At 40.2% G+C, this 20,653-nt stretch overlaps 1 protein-coding gene across 1 annotated transcript; it reads left to right on the top strand.

Annotated features, from left to right (window-relative positions):
- Positions 1–283: 283 nt before the first annotated feature.
- Positions 284–15,844, top strand: LOC120567699 (NLR family CARD domain-containing protein 3-like). Its single transcript, XM_039814667.1, is given in 15 exon segments — positions 284–353; positions 1,720–1,874; positions 2,934–3,038; positions 4,168–4,272; positions 4,727–4,831; positions 8,562–8,755; positions 8,926–10,717; positions 10,933–10,988; positions 10,991–11,105; positions 11,462–11,638; positions 12,290–12,466; positions 12,950–13,123; positions 13,626–13,666; positions 15,504–15,559; positions 15,839–15,844. Coding segments are annotated over 14 exon segments (3,228 nt in total). The 5' UTR covers positions 284–353; positions 1,720–1,749.
- Positions 15,845–20,653: the final 4,809 nt, after the last annotated feature.

The following is a 20,653-nucleotide window of genomic DNA, read 5'->3' as shown; positions in this document are numbered from 1 at the left end:
TAACCTATTGTTTGCTTTCTGAGTGCTGCAAGTGTGAAGAAGGAAAACTCAAATATAAAATAATGTTTTCAGAAATGTTTGAATTTGAACTACTCTCCACCACCACCTTTGTTCAGCTTTGTTGTCCCTGTTTTCAGCTGTGTCTGTTTCTGTCTTACTGTAAAGTGTTCTTGGAACTGTGTGTAACTGAGACAAAGTTCACCCGTAGGTGTTCACATACTTGGCTCATAGAGCTGATTGTGATCTAAAGGGAGGGGGAAGAGCATACAGGGATGGACACAGAAAGTGAAAGGATACAATGTAGTCAGACTGCCAGACTCCATTTTACACTCGACAAGCTGCTTGAGGCATGGGTGAGTGTTAATACTCTCATTAAGATCTGCTTTTCAGATTAATTGTTTAGTTTGTTACTGTATGTCATAAAAATACTTTGCTGATAAAAAAAATGAACATTCTAGAGTCCAAATGTTTAGTTTTTTTATTTGCTGGTTTTTATGAGCCATCACAGCTGCTAAAAGAAGTGTTTCACTGATGTAACCTGACTCCACCAGATGGATTGCTTTGCATTTGCTCGGCATATCCAGCTGGGAAATTTCCGTTGGAGAACTTTTGGGAAGGGGCGAAAATACTGGTTAGCTGATTGGATAAAACCATCTGTCTAACACCACCTGGGCCAAATCAACCAACCAGATCAAACTCTTGCCGAAACCAGTCGGGAGAAGAGCAAACACATCTTTTCCCCCGAGAAAAGCCTCCAGTGCCGTTTTTTGCTCTTCTTTCAATGAAGGATTAGGCTACTTTCAAATTCGGATAAAACTTGCGCGATAGCTACACTCATCCGTGGAAGCTGCCATGTTGTTTAGGCTAACAGTCGCTTCTTGTTGCATCACACCTAAACCCGCCTCAAAACCAATGCTGATTGGTCGGTCGTTTGGCGAAGGGCTCCAAATTTTCTCTATCTCAAGATGCCAGACTGCGAGTAGAAAACTGGAGCTCGCAAGATCAGGACGGTCTCACGAGGATACGGAAGATGCCTTTTTTTTATAAAACTGGGCCGTCTATGCAGTAGAAAGATGCAAATATTTTTTTGAATTTTTGCTAGGCCTACATGACCAGAGAAAACAGAGAAACAAAACTTTTGCTAAAGAGCTAGAAACCTCCAACTACCAGAATGCACTGCACCACACTGGACCATATAGAGCTCAACAGTGTGGTTCTGGAAGTAAAAATCCCATTTATTTTCTCAATAAAAAAATCACGATTATTAGCCATGATGTCTAAACCATCCAAGTTAGATTTACCATGAGCTACGAAGTTGTGAAAGCTCTAGCTAAACATTTTTTTCTTCCAATCAGTAATTAATTATGCAAATAAACAGTAATAAAATAGTATTCTTTTAACCAGATAAATAAGAAAATATACAGAAATGAAAAAGAGAAGAAAAACAGTGAAAAAAAATTAAGTTTCACAAAACATGCCAGGGTTCAGCAAAGTTATTGTCTTAATATATATATAGCAGCATTCATTTCTTAAAAACATTAAGGTTAAGTTTGACTTTGGCAATTTTACATTTTAAAATGTAAAACTTTGCAAAGAATATTATGGGATTGTTCTGAGAAAATGTTCTAATAACTAGAAAATGCACATGTTTTGATTAAACTAATAAATATACTGTAATATACTGTACTTTATAAATCTGTGTGTGTGTGTGTCTCCAAGGTTACTGGTTTACCTCTCAGACTTGAGAAGATGAGTGAATTAGAAGATGAGGACAGATCAAAGTCTCCAGTCTCCAGCTGTCCCTCCATTAAGAGTGACTGGTCTAAAGATGAACCTCCATTCTTCAGTATTCAACCTTCACCCTCAGACACAAAGTAAGAGGGTGTTTCTACTGTAAACTGACCTGAAGATGACTCAGTTTCTAATGTCTGATTTACACTGTTCTTTTATTATTACATAAGTCCAGTGGAGTACAGTAAAGAAAGGCGGTAGAGGACAATTCAATTACATTTTATAAATAGTTTCAAATCATAACAGAAGTTATCTCAGGACAGTTTACAGATCGAGGGAAAAAAAAGTTCTCACATTTTGTTTGTTAAAGGATATATCCTGATCAAAGATAACTCTGAGATTCCTCACAATGGTGCTGAGGGCCAGAGCAACCTCTCGCAGAGTAGCTATATCGTTAGATAATGAGCTTCAGATGTATCTGGGGCCATGTACAATAACTTCAATAATCAACAATAAGTTTAGCATCATGAAATTATATGTCATCCATAATTTTATGTCCTTAATGCTTGAAGTTTAACTAACTGATTGGTTTCAACTTGCTTGAGCTAAAATATAAATATAAATAGGTATCATCTGCATAGCAATGACAGTTTATGGTGTTTCCTAATAATATTGCTTAGAGGAGGCATATACAGTATAAGGTGAATAGAATTGGTCCAAGCACAGAGCCTTGTGGAACTCCATGGCTAACTTTAGTGTGCATGGAGGATTCATCGTTAACATGAACAAACTGAGATCGATGTGATAAATATGATTTAAACCAGCTTAGTGCGGTTCCTGTAATACCAGTTAAATGTTCCAGTCTCTGTAATAGGATGTTATGGTCAATAGTGTTGAATGCAGCACTAAGATCTAATAAAACAAGAAGAGATACGTCCTTTGTCGGAAGCAATTAAAAGGCCATTTGTAATTTTCACCAGTGCAGTCTACGTTATGATGTACTCTGTATCCTGACTGAAAATCCTAAAATAAACTGTTGTTATGTAGAAAGTCACACAATTTATTAGCATGTCCAAAAACACGCAGATTGAGAAATAAACATATTTGTTGTTATTATCAAATCATGTTCATGTGACAGGTTAATGTAACCTCTATTCTTTTTAAGTATTATGATATGTGTAAAATATTTGTTGTTTCCACAGACAGAGATCAGAGTCTCCAGCACCCAGCTGTCTGTCTGTGAAGAGTGACTGGTCCAAGGGCAAAATCTTAAACTTCAGTGATGAACCTGGACCCTCACACACAAAGTAAGAGACCGTTGTGTTAACAGTGTTAGCTGAGCTACACTGTTACTACTTGAGTGCAGTCAAGTACAGTAAAGAAATATAGTAGAGAAGAGTAAAGAAACAGAAAATAAACCAACATCAGCAGTAGGCCTACCTTCATTTTAATTGAACATCAGTGATAGTAAAATATCTATATTAAAATCATTCTCACACTCCACATGTAGGACTTTGTGTCAGGTTAAGTAAATCAACCTCAAACATGTAGATGTAGAAACACATCACTCTCACATGTAAATTGAGACGCTGGCTGGCAAAGAAACAGACAGAAACTCATAAGCACGACTCAAAAACAGCAAGTTAAGAACAGTGTTGGGAGTAACGCGTTACATCAAATCAAGATCATGTAATCATGTTAATGTTCCCTCTGCTCATGATACACATATCATTAAGTATTAATGATAGTTCAATACAACCTGTAAGGTACTTTTAATTGAGTATTTTTATTTTCTCCTACTTGTCTATTGTACGTTTTAATTCTCTATTTTTATATAGCTTTAGTTACTTTGCACATTCATATTAATTATACAAAATATTATGAATAATCCATGATGTATTAAAGTGGATAAAGATGAGACTTTATTGATCCAGTGGTGAAATTCAGAAGCTAGGCTACCTGCCAAGTCAAACTTCCGCTGTTATTTTGGTGAAAGTAACTCAAAAGTAATGCAAAAGTAGTGTAAAGCATTACAATTTAGAGACAGTAATATTGTAATTTATTCATTTATTTATTTAACGAGGAATACCTCTTGAGATGTATCATCTCATTTTTTGGAGAGGGTCCTCGATAGGACTGGACAGTACAAAGGACAAGACATTACAGTACAACATACACATTCACTCAATATATATATAATACAACTAATTACTTTTAAATGACAGTAACTAGTAATCTGTAATGTAGGCTATTACATTTTGGAAGTAACTTGCCCAACACTGGTTAAGAACAAGTCCAAAAACATGCAGATGGATAAATAAATGCAACTATTTGGTGTTTGTTTTAATCAAATCAAGATCATGTAATCATGTTAATGTTCCCTCTGCTCCTGACAAGTATTAGTGATATGTGTAAAAAAAATTGTTGTTTCTACAGACAAAGAGCAGAGTCTCCAGCACCCAGCTGTCTGTCTGTGAAGAGTGACTGGTCCAAGGGCAAAATCTTAAACTTCAGTGATGAACCTGGACCCTCACACACAAAGTAAGAGACCGTTTCTACTGTAAACTGACCTGAATAGGATTTACTTCCTAATGTTGTCTGGCAATCTACACTGCTCCTTTATAATTACACGAGTGCAGTAGAGTACAGTAAAGAAACAGTAAATTATAGCCAATATCAGGCAGGCAGCCTTCAGTTTAATTGAACTCTTGCTGAGTTCATTGGGATCATCAGTGATAGTAAAATATCTATATTAAAATCCTTCTCACACTCCACGTGTAGGACTTTGTGTCAGGTTCAGTAAATCAACCTCAAACATGTAGATGTAGAAACGTGACTTTCACATATAAATTGTAAAGCTGGCTGGCGCAGAACAGACAGAAACTCATAAGCAAGTCCAAAAACAGGCAGATGGAGAAATTAACACAACTATTTGGTGTTTTTTTTATCAAATCATGTTCATGTCACATTTTAATGTTACCTCTTGTTTCCACAGACAGAGATCAGAGTCTCCAGCACCCAGCTGTCTGTCTGTGAGGAGTGACTGGTCCAAGGGCAAAATCTTAAACTTCAGTAATGAACGTGGACCCTCACGCACAAAGTAAGAGACCGTTTCTACTGTTGACTGACCTGAAGATGATTTAGTTTCAAATGTTGTCTGATAATCTATACTGTTCTTTTATAATTACACAAGTGCAGAAGAGTACAGTAAAAAAAACACAGTCCATCCGTTCATCGTCATCTGCTTACCCGGGGTGGGGACCCCAAAATTCCATTTTCCGAGGCCACATTAACCAGCTCTGACTGGGGCCTCCCGAAGCCTTCCCAGGCCAGGGTGGAGATATCATCTCTCCACATAGTCCTGGGTCTTCCCCGAGGCCTCCTTGTAGCTGGACGTACCTGCTAGGGGGCGTCCTTATGGGGCGTTCTTTTTGTCTTGTAATCGCGACTAGTAGCTCAAGCGTGACGTCACATCCGTGTCGAAAAACGAATAACCGCGGGTTGTTGCCATACTGTCTATGGTTGTTGCATTCTTTTTGTCACACAATACTATGAGTCGGAGAAAAGATGGATTTTTGTAACCTTTTTTGTAACATTTAGGATTCTATTCACCCAGTTATTGGTATATTACACCCATATATTTTCACAGTTTGATACATGAAAATTACGTTTTGATTAACGTTAACGTTAGGCTACTGCTCTGCTTTCTGCTCAAGACTCGGCTTAAAGCCGTTGTTGTCATATAGCAACCGAGCGTCTCTAGCCAATTTCAGCTGCACAAGCTACAAATTAACTAATCAGGCGGTATTTAACTCCTAATAAGACTGTAGCGACATGCCTATAGGTAGCAGTATACAGCGCTATGTGTACGACTTCTTCATTTGGTTACAACAAAGTCAAAAGTGCTTAAAATTGTAGATAACCACAATGTTTACTACGTGTGATGCACGACGTAGCCATCTTTGAAAGTGAACTTGGGGTCCTCTGAGTTCAGACGACTTGACGAGTCGTAAATACGACCTCGTGGCGTTCTTTTTGCAACTTCCGGGTCGTAACTCCGGAAAACAACTCGTAAAACGACTTCGGTGGACAAAAAGAACGCACCATTACTGTATGCCTGAACCACCTCAGCCGGCTCCTTTCGACACAAAAGAGCAATGGCTCTATTCCGAGATACTCACGTATGACTGAGCTTCTCACCCTAAATCTAAGGGAGATGCCAGCCACATTCTTAAGAAAACCCATTTTGGTCACTTGTACTCGAGACCTAGTTTTTTCGTTCATGACCAGGGTTCTAAATTAGCACCGTTTACCAGCCAAATGCTGGTGAAATATGCAAGTGGCTGGTAGATTATTTCACTCACCAGCCAAAAAACCCAATGGTAATCTATTGAATGGCTGGTAATATTTGAACATTCATTAGCCATTTGGCTGGTAGACGAAAATGTTAATTTTGAAGCCTGTTCATGACCCAGCCTTCCTGACAATAGGTGCGGTGTAGGAGCAAAAATTGACCACTAGATCAAGAACTTTGCTATCTGGCTCAGCTATCCCTACCCCACTGCTCCGATTCCCCGGCCAATCTCCCGCTCCATTGTTCCCTCAGTCGCTAAAAAGGCCACAGAGATACTTGAACGGTTTCCTGCTGAGAATGCTGGCCTCAGACTAGAGGTGCTGATCCTCATCCCAGCTGCTTCACACTTGGCTGCGAACCTACCACATCTGTTTGCTGTGGAATGTTTTCCAGTTTTACCTGTTTCTCCTTTTGTGAGAAAACTTGGGGAAGCTTCAAGAACATGCTCTCATCCAAGTCACCGACTTCCAGTCCTAAGACAACATCAGTATGAACTGGCCCTTTTCGTCCCATTATAGTGCTAAGTAAGATGTTGGCTTTTCTTCCTGTTACTTTTAGGCCCTGCATTTGTTTTTCTGTACAGAATGTAGCTTAGCTTACTGCCAGGATCCAAGAACGCAGGTCTCAACTTTTCAGTTCCCCTTCACAGATTTGTACTTTAACTGGAACAATTGAAAGCACACACTCTGCCTCACCAGCTCCAGTACAACCACACGTTTCAGTGTCTGTAGTGAAAGACAAGTTTTCATCTGATATCTTGCTGTTTTTTTTGCTTTCACCAGCTGTTTGAGTGACTTTCTTGTTGCCTATGTGCAGAATAGTGGGGTGCTTTGGCGAGCATATTTGACAAGTAAGCTTCTGCGGACAACTTTTGCTCAAGTGTCCTTGTGACAAGCATCCGAAGGACAAGCCCTTAGACTTTATAAAGTCCAGCTTTTCTTGAGCTCGCATAACTCAAGTGCATGCCCTTTGTGTCCGAAAGAACACTGCTTTCCGCTTGTATGAGATCCATTTTTTTCCTTGTACCTTTTGACTTGATTTTGAACAGGTTCAACACCTGTAGCAAAAATGTTCTTCTCCTTGAATTTTGAACATCGGATGTTCCCTCTTGACTTGATACGATGCTTTGAGGAACTGGGCTCTTGGATGTTACCAAACAGGGGGTGAGAAGCAATTTTTGTCTGCTTGTCCACAAAGTTGACAAGATCTGTAAATCTAGCTCTTTTTTTTTTTTTTTCCCAAGCAACTCCCCTCCACCTCTCTCTTATCTTGAAAGGAAGCTTCATGATAATAGCACGCATGCTAGTAGGGGCTATCCCTTTATCCATTCCACACTATTGACTGTATTGCAGCAACCAGTGAGAAACACAGAAAATGTAGCAAGGGCTTCACCATCCTCATTTCATTGCCTTTTTAATGTAAGCTGAGGCAATTGTGTATTCATTCTCAAAGTAGTTGTTGCATGTGCTGGCAACTGTGAACAAGCACTTTGGGCAGGCGTCTAGTAAACTGTTCAAGGAAATAAAGCCTGACCTTGTTGCTTTAGTCGTATCATCAATCCAATGTTGAAATGCTTTAAGAAAAACCCAAACTCGAATGGGTCACCACTGAAAACTGCAATATTCAGTGGTGGGAGAGTAGACACCTTCTGTTGCTTTACTAAAAGTTTAGTGATTTCGTTCTGATGATGTATAAGCATGTTTCCAAAGTCATTCAATCCGGTCTGGCTTGCAGGGTTTTGCCCATATCCTGCGGGATTGTGCTGCCAAGATCTGACAACTCTTTCGGGGCTATGCAGAACGCTGCACCTTGTTCCTTTTTCATCCTCAGCATGTATTGCGTCATCCAGGTAAGCATTCATTCCATCTCTAGGTCCAGCAGGTGTATGGCGAGCTGACTCATGCACATTTAGCACCTGAAGCTTTGCATCTGGGGCTGCAATAACAGTTTGCGATTTAAACCGCTCTTTCTTTGCTTTAAGTAGAGCCTCTTCTCTCTGAATGTCCTGTTTCTGGTTTAATGCCTCAGCACGTGCCAACAGCGCTGTCCGCTCTGCTTCTACTTTAAGCCTAACCGATGACAGGGGCGGAAGATGCTAGAGAACCAGCTTGACTTGGTTTCTTATAACCACGTGTGGCACTGACCACTGAGATGCTGTCTGGAGAAGGACGAACATCTGCATCTAACATTTTTGCTTCATCAGCCTGGTGCTGGATCCTTTCCAACCAGCTCTTCACTCTTTCCGCAAAATGCTTTGAGTCGTTTGAGTTTGGCTCAAACCTCTGTGTCACACATGCACATTTGCGTAAACCACCATCCCGCCGATAACCCTGACATGCCTGGTAGGTGTGAGGGCCCCTACCTCACTGCTTGCAGCTTTAATTCTGTTTTTGGAAAAGAGCTACAAGTAACTTGTAGGCTGTGGGTTGGTCACCTCTAATGTAATGTGTTATAAAGAATGTGTTCATCTTCACAGAGAGAAGAAGAGGACTCATGTTTCGGTAGAGGGGCAGCTGTCCTGCTGTGCTTTGGGTCAGGATGTTCTGAAGGATCCAGTCTCTTCCAGGTGTGGACACTTGTTCTGCACACAGTGCATCACCTCATACTGGGACCAGTCTGCTTCATCAGGAGACTCCTCCTGTCCCCAGTGTGGAAAAAGATCCAGAACAAGTAAGTGTACATCTACAGTATCTGCTGATGTCTTCATGTCTGAAACAAAATTCTTCTTGTTATGTTGTTCATCACAGACATTAAGAGTTTTATGAAAAGAATCCTGAAAATTCATAAAAAATAATCAACAGATTCTCAGAACGTTTTTCTTTACTTGTCGTCCCTGTCAGCAGATCATGGTCTGCAAGAGGTTGTAGTTGAACATAAGATCAGTCAGAAGACGAGTTTTGAACGTGTGACTGAAGGAACTGATGACACAGGAAGGGAAACCCTCCTCAACAGGATCTACACTGAGGTCTACATCACAAAGAAACAGAGTGAAGAGGTCAATACCCAACATGAGGTTTGGCAGCTTGAGACAGCTTCCAAGAAGAAGAGCCTTCACAGCCCTCCAATCAAGTGCCATGACATCTTTAAAGCCTTACCTTACCAACAGAAACACATCAGAGTCGTCCTGACGAGTGGCGTCGCTGGCGTTGGAAAAACCTTCTTAGTGCAGAAGTTCATTCTGGACTGGGCAGAGAGTTTGGAAAACCAAGATGTCAGTCTGGTGATTCCGCTTTCATTCAGGGAGCTGAACTTAGTCAGAGATGAGCTGTTCAGTCTTCTTGAGCTGCTTCATGTTTTCCATCCAACATTACAGAAGGTCACCGCAGAGCAGCTCGCTGACTCTAAAGTTCTGTTCATCTTTGACGGCCTGGATGAAAGCAGACTTTCACTGGATTTCCTCAACAATGAGGTTGTGTCTGATGTCAAACAGAAGTCACCAGTCAACAAACAGTTGACAAACCTCATCGAGGGGAAGCTGCTCCCCTCGTCTCTCGTCTGGATAACTTCCAGACCGGCAGCAGCCAATCAGATCCCTCCTGCATGTGTTGACAGGGTAACAGAAGTACGAGGCTTCACTGATGCCCAGAAGGAGGAGTACTTCAGAAAGAGAGTCAGTGATGAAGAGCTGTTCAGCAGAATCATCTCCCACATCAAGACATCCAGGAGCCTCCACATCATGTGTCTGATCCCAGTCTTCTGCTGGATCACTGCTACAGTTCTGGACCACATGTTGACTACAGACCAGAGAGGAGAATTACCCAAGACCCTAACTGACATGTACTCACACTTCCTGCTGGTTCAGACAAAGAGGAAGAAGCACAAGTATGATGAGGGACATGAGACGAGTCCACAGGAGCTGACGGAGGCTGACAGGGAAGTTCTTCTGAAGCTGGGGAGACTGGCGTTTGAACAGCTGGAGAAAGGAAACATCATGTTCTACCAAGAAGACCTGGATCGGTGTGGTCTTGATGTCACAGAGGCCTCTGTATTCTCAGGAGTTTGTACAGAGATCTTCAAAAAAGAGAGTGTGATCTTTCAGAAAACAGTCTACTGCTTCATTCATCTAAGCGTTCAGGAGTTTCTGGCTGCAGTCTACCTGTTCCACTGTTACACCAACAGGAAAACAGATGTACTGGAGGACTTCCTGAGGACAGACTGCGTTAATTCATCCCTGGATGTCTTCCTGAAGAAAGCCATGGATAAATGCTTTTACAGTAGAAATGGCTACCTGGACCTGTTTATCCGCTTCATTCATGGCCTCTCTCTGGAGTCCAACCAGAGACTCTTAGGAGGCTTGCTGGGTCAGACAGACAACAGTCCAGAAATCATCCAGAGAGCCATCAACAACCTGAAGGAGATGAACACTTATGAGATCTCTCCTGACAGAAGCATCAACGTCTTCCACTGTCTGACGGAGATGAATGACCACTCAGTCCATCATGAGATCCAAGAGTTCCTGAAGTCAGAGAACAGATCAGAGAAGGAACTCTCTGAGATCCAGTGCTCAGCTCTGGCCTATATGCTGCAGATGTCAGAGGAGGTTCTGAATGAGTTGGACCTGCAGAAGTACAACACATCAGAGGAGGGACGGCGTAGACTGATTCCAGCTGTAAGGAACTGCAGAAAGGCTCTGTAAGTCCAGATGTGATTAACTTTATAAATCAGTGTAGATTAGTAGTTTTCATTATTCTTAAAATGTTCTTCCACTTCCAAACACAACAGAACAGCAGAACCAGTGATGTGAAAAGCAAAAATTTCTCAAAACTGTTTTATCATCAAATGCATTAAGTAAATATAAAGTGTCCTCTTCCATTGTTACATATTTTTTAATTTATATGTAATTACAGACTTACTGACTGTCTACTCTCAGAGCCTCACTGTGAAATTGTGGCCTCTGCGCTAAAGTCTACCCCTCCCATCTGAGGGAGCTGGACCTGAGTGACAACAACTACCTAGATGATTCAGTAGTGAAGCTGTCTTCTGGACTGGAGAGTCCAAACTGTAGGCTGGAGACTCTGAGGTCAGTTTCAAATCCTTGACTGAGGTTTCACATACTTGGTTCAAACATTTTCAGGATTTGCCTGAGCACAAAGAAATATAATTTTTTTCAGAAATGTTTTGTTTTTCCAAAAGGCTGAACAATTAGAGGAACGGAAAGTAGATAAATTAAAGGTCTGACAGTTTTTTTGCTTCCACATACCCACATTGTGGTCCATCAGTGAGTGAACATGATGTCACTAGTAATGAGGCTGTCATGTGTGAGCGATATGTATGAGGTTGTTGAAGATCGGAAGACAGCAGATAAAAACAGGCTGCAGACACTTTGAGTTTGGATTATGAATTGATTTTTTTCTATATAATTTATTCTTTACTCAGATTGAGTTTCTGCAGTTTGTCAGAGATCAGCTGTGCTTCTCTGGCCTCGTCTCTGAAGTCAAATCCCTCCTATTTGAAAGAGCTGGACCTGAGTGACAACAACAATCTACTGGATTCAGGAGTGAAGCTGCTGTGTAATTTTCTGGAGAGTCCACACTGCAGACTGGAGACTCTGAGGTCAGACACTGTTTTACTTCTGTGCTGAGATTATTGTGAAGTGAAAGTTGTGGTAAAACTAAACTGCAGACATAAGGCTATTATACTGATCCAGTATCTTAATACTAAAGTCTGTTCTCAGACAGTCTAACTTACTCTCTTACTTCAGTGGTTTAGTTCAGTGACTGTGGAAGAGCAATGCTGAGCTACAGATCTACATATAACATATAAATATATATCACTCTAAACGTCTTAAACATTACATTTTGATCTTATGGCCTCCGTCATGTTTTTTATAAAATGAATAATCATAAAAATACATAGGTGGAAGCACAGGTAAAGTTACCTGCAGGGAAATGTCACGCCTCCGACGGTGCCGTCGGGGCAGTCTGATTGGTTTCTCTTCCCCTCTTGCTTGATATGTTGGTTCAGCGCTCACCACGTCATTATAAAAGTAGCAGGAGGTTGTCATTAATATTATAGGAGCTCTATTTCACTGTTTGTATTTTACAGTTTTTAACCTGCAGTTGGGTTCAGGTGTTGGAAGTGTCCATATTCTAAACTTGTAGCCTACATTCTAAACCTTCAGCTCTGAACATATTATTAAACATTGAATGAATTTCAGGTATGAATATTTTCTTCTAAAGTTACATCATATATTCTTTTTTTCAGATTGAGAAACTGCTGTTTGACAGAGATCAGCTGTGCTTCTCTGGCCTCAGCGCTGAAGCCCAACCCCTTCCATCTGAGTGAGCTGGACCTGAGTGAAAACTATGAGCTGCTGGATTCAGGAGTGAAGCTGCTGTGTGATTTTCTGGAGAGTCCAAACTGTTCACTAAAGATTCTGAGGTCAGTTCACTGACTATTACTGTTATATATTGTATATGTTTAATTAACAGTTGAGGATAATTTATGTACAAACATAACTTACATCCATACATTTCCTTTTGTTCGTATTTTATTGTTTCTTAGTCTGCAGTCACAAAATAATTGTGTTTCTTAAAGAAATTGTAGAAAATGGCCATTGTTGTTAAAGTTAATGAATGTTTATAATTGTTGGTAAATTGTCACTTTTGTATACAGAAGATCATCTGAACCAACATTTGTGAAGTGATAAAGTTTTCTTTCTGAGGTGGAAATATTTTTTTGGGTTTCTGTTAATTTCGAAGTGTTTTTACAAATAATAAAATAGAAGGCTGATATTATGATGATCCACAATAACATACTGACAAAGTCTCTACTCATTTTAGGGAAAAGCTAATTGATTAGAACATGATATAGTAATGTCCAGCTACGTATTTAAAACCTGAACATCATTTATTCTTTATTCAGATTGAGGTCATGCAGTTTGTCAGAGATCAGCTGTGCTTCTCTGGCCTCGGCTCTGAAGTCCAACCCCTCCCATCTAAGAGAGCTTGACCTGAGTAACAACACACTACAGGATTTACAAGTGCAGCTGCTCTCTGATCTTGTGGCGAGTCCACACTGTAGACTGGAGACTCTGGGGTCAGTAATGGGGCCGACTCCGTCCATGCTGGTTCAGCAACATTGTAATAAACACAGAGGTTATTGTGTTACTAACATTGGGAACCTCCAGTTCTACCTTCTAGCACAACAAATGAGTCATTTTACCCGTTGAGTGCAGTTTCTCCTTTTCTTCATCTTGTGTTTCTTTTCTTTCATTCTTCCGCAAACAACAAAATGCAAGCTGACACAGCAAAGCCAAGCAACATTTTACATCCAGTTTCAACTTTTGAACAGACGTGGGATTTTACAGTAGAGTGAAAAAGTTAGTTTGTTTCCTGCGATGTTTTTTGGATCTAGACTAATGAGTTATTTCCTCTGATGCAGGCTCAGAACATAAATGTTGGCAGTCAGTTTTTGCATAGAAGATATGAGGCAAAGCATTAGATCAGTTGGATCAGTCAGGACTCTGATGCTGGCTAACTCAAAGAACAATCATTTTAAACTGGATCCATAACATTTGGGATTGTGTTCATCTCTACAGGATCGTTGACAACTTGATCACAGCTGAGAATCAGCAAGAATGTGAGTATTGAAAGAATGTCCCCCATTCATCAACCTGTTGTACGTTAAGATCTGACCTTAAAATCAGCATAAATATTAAAGCGTAACTCTCGCCAAAATGCAACCTAGGGTCTTTTTGTGAATGTACCCGAGTCAAACTTTAGTTTAAAAGCATAATTAGGACAGTAGCGCCACTTTTAAGATTGACTGTATTTTCGTTTTCGGTCAAATGGCCTTTTGAATGGGAGTGCTAGGGGCACTACTATGATTGCATCAAAAAAAATTATTTTTAAAACACTAAGAAGGCTCAACACAACATGAAACTTTGCTCAACGTATCCGCTCTACACATGAACTCCAACATTGAGAACATTGTTTGTGTACACAGAGTTTACTAAAAAGAAAGGTTTTGAACAACTCACTTTAGCAGTTGGTTTTTCCGTTTTTTTGCCATCTTGCCAGTCAAAAAGTGTCGATCTCCGATTGCGAATGAACGGACTCCATAGGAGGAAATGTCATTCTTATATGAGACTTCTTTTTCAACTACAAGGTCAATATTGTTTTTCGCTAACGACAAAACAACAAATTATCCGTGCATTTATGTGGAACTAAGCTTTAGGAGCTTTTCTTTACTCTCCTCTCTGTTACGTTGCATTTGGAGATCAACACTTTTTGACTGGCAAGATGGCGGCGAGCGGAAAAACCAAGAGGGTAAGCTTCGCTTCAGAACTCGAACCTCCTATGGCGCCATTTTGATGCTACAAAGAGATCATCTCCCGTTAGCATTCCACTGACTAGCATTCATTTTGACATCACTTTGACAGCGAATAACTTTACATCTGAAGCGTTTAAAGACTCTATTTGTCCATTGTTTATTTCTAAAGAAACACGACAATGTATAAAAGTCTCCATTACCTTGTATCTGACGTTATGGCTCCGTAGCAGACGTTTTTGTAAAAATAGGCTAACGATTGTGTCATAACCAAGTGACTTACTGTCGCATAGTAGAGGAATTACCGTACAGTACAGGAGAAGCTCACAGGCAGTTTCGACTTACGTTAGCTGTTTAGGTTTAATTACTAATGTTAACTAGCATGTTAGTGATCAATAATTAGCCTGTGCCTATGTTATCTCCTTACATATACCTACACTCTCCGTCTCTGTAAGATTGGGAATGATTGAGATTTCTCTTGGCACAGCTACCAGAAGACTTACAACTTTCAGACAGGTTCACGTCACATTTACGTTGTCTCTGTCAGTTGGAGGCTGCGCAGTAAAGCTAGTGATCACCGGAAAAGTGCTTCTAATAGCCTTAACTGGTCTCAGTCCAGAGCAACGGGTTCTGTTGGTCCATTTTATATATGTCAATGGGAAAAACCAACAGCTACAGTGAGTTGTTCAAAACCTTTCTTTTTAGTAAACTCTGTGTACACAAACAATGTTCTCAATGCTCGAGTTCATGTGTAGAGCCCCTGGTGATACTTGGAGCAAAGTTTCATGTTGTGTCGAGCCTTTTTAGTGTTTTAAAAATAGCGATTTTGATGCTATCATAGTAGTGCCCCTAGCACTCCCATTCAAAAGACTTTGTTGTTGACCGAAAACCAAAATACGGTCAATCTTAAAAGTGGTGCTTCCATCCTAATTATGCTTTTAAATGAAAGTTTGACTTGGGTACATTCACAAAAAGACCCTAGGTTGCATTTTGGCGAGAGTTACGCTTTAAATAAATATAAATATATTTTTATTTCATTTTTGTTTCGAGCTGTTTGGAAAATATTCAATAATTTTGTCTGCTAATGTTCCTGACACCTCATTCAAGTTTTCATTATTGTTTTTTCTCTTTTACTTCTCTCCATCAGATGACTCGGATGTTGAAATGGACGTGGAAACAAACCTTCCCGAGGAAGACAGAAAGGTGAGAGAGTAGCAGTTGTGAAGATTATTTGTTGAGGTTTCACCACTGAATAAAATTTTACTATTTTGTACCAAGAGAACAGAGGGCTGGAAATTGTGGTTTTGTTTATTAAATTTTTTTTTTTTAAAAAAAATTTTTTTTTTTTTTTTTTTTTTTTTTTTTTTTTTTTTTTTTTTTTTTTTTTTTTTTTAAAATTTTATTTATTTAAACAAGTCATGTGTGTCTGTGTGTGTGTGTTTGTATATGTGTGTATGTGTGTGTGTCTCATTCTCTTGACAGCTTTAGACCCCTCTGTGTCAGGCCAGCAAGTGACGGGATGCTGCTATGTTTTGCAACCCAGTTTGTTATCTTTAAAAAGGAGCCAGCTGTTCGTGGAGCAAAAATACATAATTTGGTCCCTTGACCAACAGTCAGGCCATCCATGTGTTTCGTTACTCACGTTATTGTTGACGTCAGTGTCATTGACTAAGGTAACATTAAGGTTGGTAGCTGCAGACTCCTTATTAACACAAGCTGTTCTGCTCACATCAACAGTAACATTAGTTTGAAGCTGTTGACGTGTCTGGCTCTGGCACACGCTTTCTTTTAGTATCTTTCTGAAGCCAGGGTAACATAACGACTTACAAACTCTACACACTTCTTTTTAGTTTCTAGGTTTTCAGCAGTGAAAAATCTGTTACGGTCAGCTTTTCCAAACTAACGTCCATGGCTAAGCGAACTTCTGATAGGGAGGGCTGCGTGCTTGCCTTTATGTGATTCGTCAAGATCTGAGGTAAGTCACGTAGTGCCCTCTGGGTAGTGTAGTTTATGTAACGTTAAGGTCAATCTCTCTGACACTTTCTCTGTCAGTGGTAGAGTACCGGCTACATGCGAGAAGTAAAGAAGAAAAAGTGCAGGTATGCTTAAGAGTAAAATGTACAAGTGCCGATACTGCGTACCGGTGAGTACTGGCCCACTTCGAGCACTGGTCTTCATACAGGTAATCCTATAAAATATCAAAACACTATTCAACATTTTTTCATGGTTCATTAATTTGTGAGTCTTTTGTCTTTTATTGTAAGGGAGACAAAGCTTTTGGTCAAATATTCATAACACACCCAACGGTTCACAAACTGACAGTTGCCCAGGGACATTGTGGACAGGAGGAGCTGGGGATCGAACTGCACCCAATATCTTCGCCCTGTTGATGCCTTGACTAAGAGTGTATTCACACCTGCGTTTGAACTCCTGGTTCGGTTCATTTGGTCATATGTGAACACAGCAGTCACTAATCTAATGTAGGGCAAAACAAGTTGGCCAAGAGACCTACAGAATGGGGTCTATGCTCTTACTCTGGAGTGGCTTATTTGCAGTCAGATCGCAATCGACCGTTCCATCTGGAACAACTTCACACATTGCCCGACGGGGCGCTTTTTCACATTGGTACAACTAGATCTCCGGTAGCTCATGGAGCTAGCCAAAAGTGAGTATACTAATACTATACTAATTAAGCCGATGTGCCGTCTGAAGAACAATGGTTCTGCGAGTGTTGAGGTATGCACCCACCAGAGCTTATATCTGCAGCAATTTCATACTATCAAAACATACTATTTGAAACATGAACATACCCCCCCAACCCCCACCCCCGTCATCACCATCCTCCTAGACAAAAATCTAGAAAAGATGACAAGGTAACTACAATATTCAAGACCATACAACATCAAAAATAACAAAATAGACAATAAAAGAAGAAAGCAGTCCCAGTGTCTGATCCTGTTCTGAACCAGCCTCCAGAAAAACTTCTTGAGTGTCATGATAAATGACGCTGAAATACTGTCAGCCACAACAGAGCTTGACATGGTGCGATGAAACGGAGCGGAAGCCTGCTCAGTTCTGATTGCTGATCTCTGTCAGGTGGACCCTTGCCCTTCAAGAGTGCCGAACTTCAGCTGAAGCAAAGAAAAAACTGTGAAGTGCGATGACTGTGAATCTCTGTAAAAGCTGTCTGTTTGCCATGAAAGCTTGTGCTTTTATTGAGTTCACTTTACTCAAGTTTGGAAAGAAAAGGCTTCGGCTGTGGCTGTGGTCAAACAAAACTTTTGTTACATTGTATTTTTTGGTGCCACTGTTTTTTCTGTATAGTTGGGTTCCTGAAATAAATAGAGACTAATAGTAAAGCACATGTGAGACTGATTGTAAAGCACTCGTCAGCATGCATGTTTATTGACAATTTTGGATAATTTGTGTCTATAAACAATACTGTCTATTCGTGCTGTGGAAAACTTATTGGGCTTGATAAAACCAACATTCGAGGCTGTGGGCATGTTCATAAATAGGTTGGTACACGATTTTTGACACCATGTGGTATGACACATGCGCATTAAAAATATTTAATAAAATTGAACTAAACTGAAGGCTCTGTCCTATGTCCACTTCTGTTTAGCCTTTTTTTGCTTCCACGAAGGGTCATCGGCCCAATCCCAAAGTGAGCCCTGAGGACTAGGGATCGGTACAGCACTTCACGAGATCACATGTTACCTTGGCGACATTTAATAACAAAGATGTTGCTGACACTTGCCGGTTTGGGAATTTTCATTTTAAGTTTGTTGCTTTCCACACGGCCAAGGCCCAGGAGATGGCTACCTGATTCCAAACTCTTGTTTTACAAGCTGGACAACAGGGGCCTATACCATGAAGCTGGTTTAGGTGGATAGCCAGCTATGTTTCAGTTTAGTTTCCACCAACCCTGGGTTTTAGGTACTATGAAAGTAGCTCGGCTTTAATCGGTGTTCGTTGCCATGGTATCTTACGCTGCACGGCTAACCTGCTCCGGGGCAGGTTATGTTCTGGATTTGAGATCTCAGTCTGAAGTTTGACCAATCAGCGGTGAGCAAAGAAAAATATAGGTGACGTAATTAATTCCCAGCTGCTGTTCTCTGTTGCAATCATTGTAATGGCTTCACCTTTTGCTGCAAAGAAGTGTTTGTGATAAAATATTCACAAAAATAATAAAAGGTTGTGATAAATACTCACCACTTTGAATTATATTTTTATATTTTGTCTTGATCTGCTGCCAAGAACGTTTTGGAGTTGGGGTTGCATCTAAAAATCAATTAATATTAATCTTTCTTAGGATGTCAAAGCTAATACATTTCACATTTTACAAACTAATATATATATATTTTTTTATACATATATATATATATATATATATATATATTATATATACATACACACATTTTCATTTTATTTAATACATTTTTAATATGATTAGCCTATATTCATAATTTCACATTAATGGCCTATAGAATGTATTTCTTTAACTTCCGCGATTAACGCAATCAGCAATCTTCCTCCAAGATTGTTCTCTTGCTTTGGCGCAGAGACGGTATATTACGCGTGCTTGAAAAACATTTTTATATTCTAAAATAATTTCTTGCTCCTTTGCAGAAAAATATATTGCTCTCGCTCTATCCACATTGAACGTGATTGGTTGTTCGGTGCCGACGTCACTCTTTTATGTGCACGCGCGCGGGGAGTAATCAGAGTTTAAGGATCAAAGCCTGAGTTAACAGAGAAAGTTGATAAGCTGCGTCATGGTACCAATAAAGCCTGATTGCATCGGTTTGGTTTTGTCAACTCTAAACCAATCCTGCAACCCTGAGTTTGTTCAACTACCATCATGGTACAGGCCCCAGGTTGGTCCGTTCCGTGGTCGTGTGTCGTGCTGTTGTTTACCTTTGTAATTTCCTGATTTCCCTATCGTCTCCGCGGTAAACGTCACAATGCTTTGAACTGTGGGTAATTCCCTTTGGTGAAGTCTGCATCGATGCAGACTCACGGAAAGGGCTCGGTAAGTGTGTACTCAAACCCTCACGCCCTTTGAAATTCCACATTGGGACAACCCTAAGCCCTTACGAATTTCGCGAGAACGCGCACCAAAGTCTGTGAGTCTGTGAGTCCGGACTTTGGGATTGGGCCAATATATGTAAATTAATTGTTTAAAGGTCCCATGGCTTCACTTTATGAGGTTTTTTAACATCAATATGCGTTCCCCCAGCCTGCCTATGGTCCCACAGTGGCTAGAAATGGTGATAGGTGTAAACCGAGCCCTGGGTATCCTGCTCTGCCTTTGAGAAAATGAAAGCTCAGATGGGCCGATCTGGAATCTTGCTCCTTATGAGATCATAAGGAGCAAGGTTACCTCCCATTTCTCTGCTTTGCCCGCCCAGAGAATTTGGCCCACCCATGAGAGAGAGAGAGAGAGAGAGAGACATCATGGCTTTCAAACAAGCAAAGTGGCAGTTGGCCAAGGCACACCCCCACTATCCACCTTGCCCCCCCCTTCTCTCCTCCTCAGTAGCTACAGACACAGAAATGGCACATCCTAAGGAAAGCTCATTGTGGGACTGGCTCTAGTGGCTGTAATTCTGCACCAAGGCTGAATTTTTGGAAAGAGACTTCAGATACAGTATTAGGGGACCACTAAGGTCTATATAAAAGAGACTTCAGATACAGTATTAGTGGACCACTAAGGTCTATATAAAAGCATCCAAAGAGCACCATGTCATGGGACCTTTAAGGTATTTTATAAGAATTTTAAGCTTTTATTATAGATGATAGAAAATTGACAGGAAAATGCAGGATAGAGATGCAACAAATGTCCCTGGATGGACTCAAATTGGAACCTTACAGTTCGTGCTTGATGTGATATGCAGAAGACACCCAGTTCTATATAGCTGTTGATCCTGAGCCCCCTTTACTTCTTTAAAAAAGGTGTCTTAAATAAAGAGAAAGAATCATCCTGTAAAGCCTACATCCTATTTTGTATCTGCTTGTTTCCCAACTGCCTTCATTCTGAAATCAGAACACAACAAATGTTAAGGATGACTAGGCTAATTGTCACTCCTGCCACCCAAAAAGAGGCAAAATGTGTGTGATGTTACTATGTTAAGTTACATAACAGGTAATGTAGGAATTTGGCTAAAAAGCATTACTAATCTTGAAACATATTTTTGTTTTACTATACTGGAGTAAAGTTTACAGAATGAATGTTAAGCTGACAAATCTGCTACATTTGAATCAAAATAGGATGCTTTAGTTGCAAATCAAGAA

This window comes from Perca fluviatilis, chromosome 11 (genome assembly GCF_010015445.1).
Source record: "Perca fluviatilis chromosome 11, GENO_Pfluv_1.0, whole genome shotgun sequence".
NCBI classification, from domain to species: domain Eukaryota; kingdom Metazoa; phylum Chordata; class Actinopteri; order Perciformes; family Percidae; genus Perca; species Perca fluviatilis.
The sequence above is the reverse complement of the archived record's forward strand: the minus strand, read 5'-3'. Positions and strand labels throughout refer to the sequence as shown.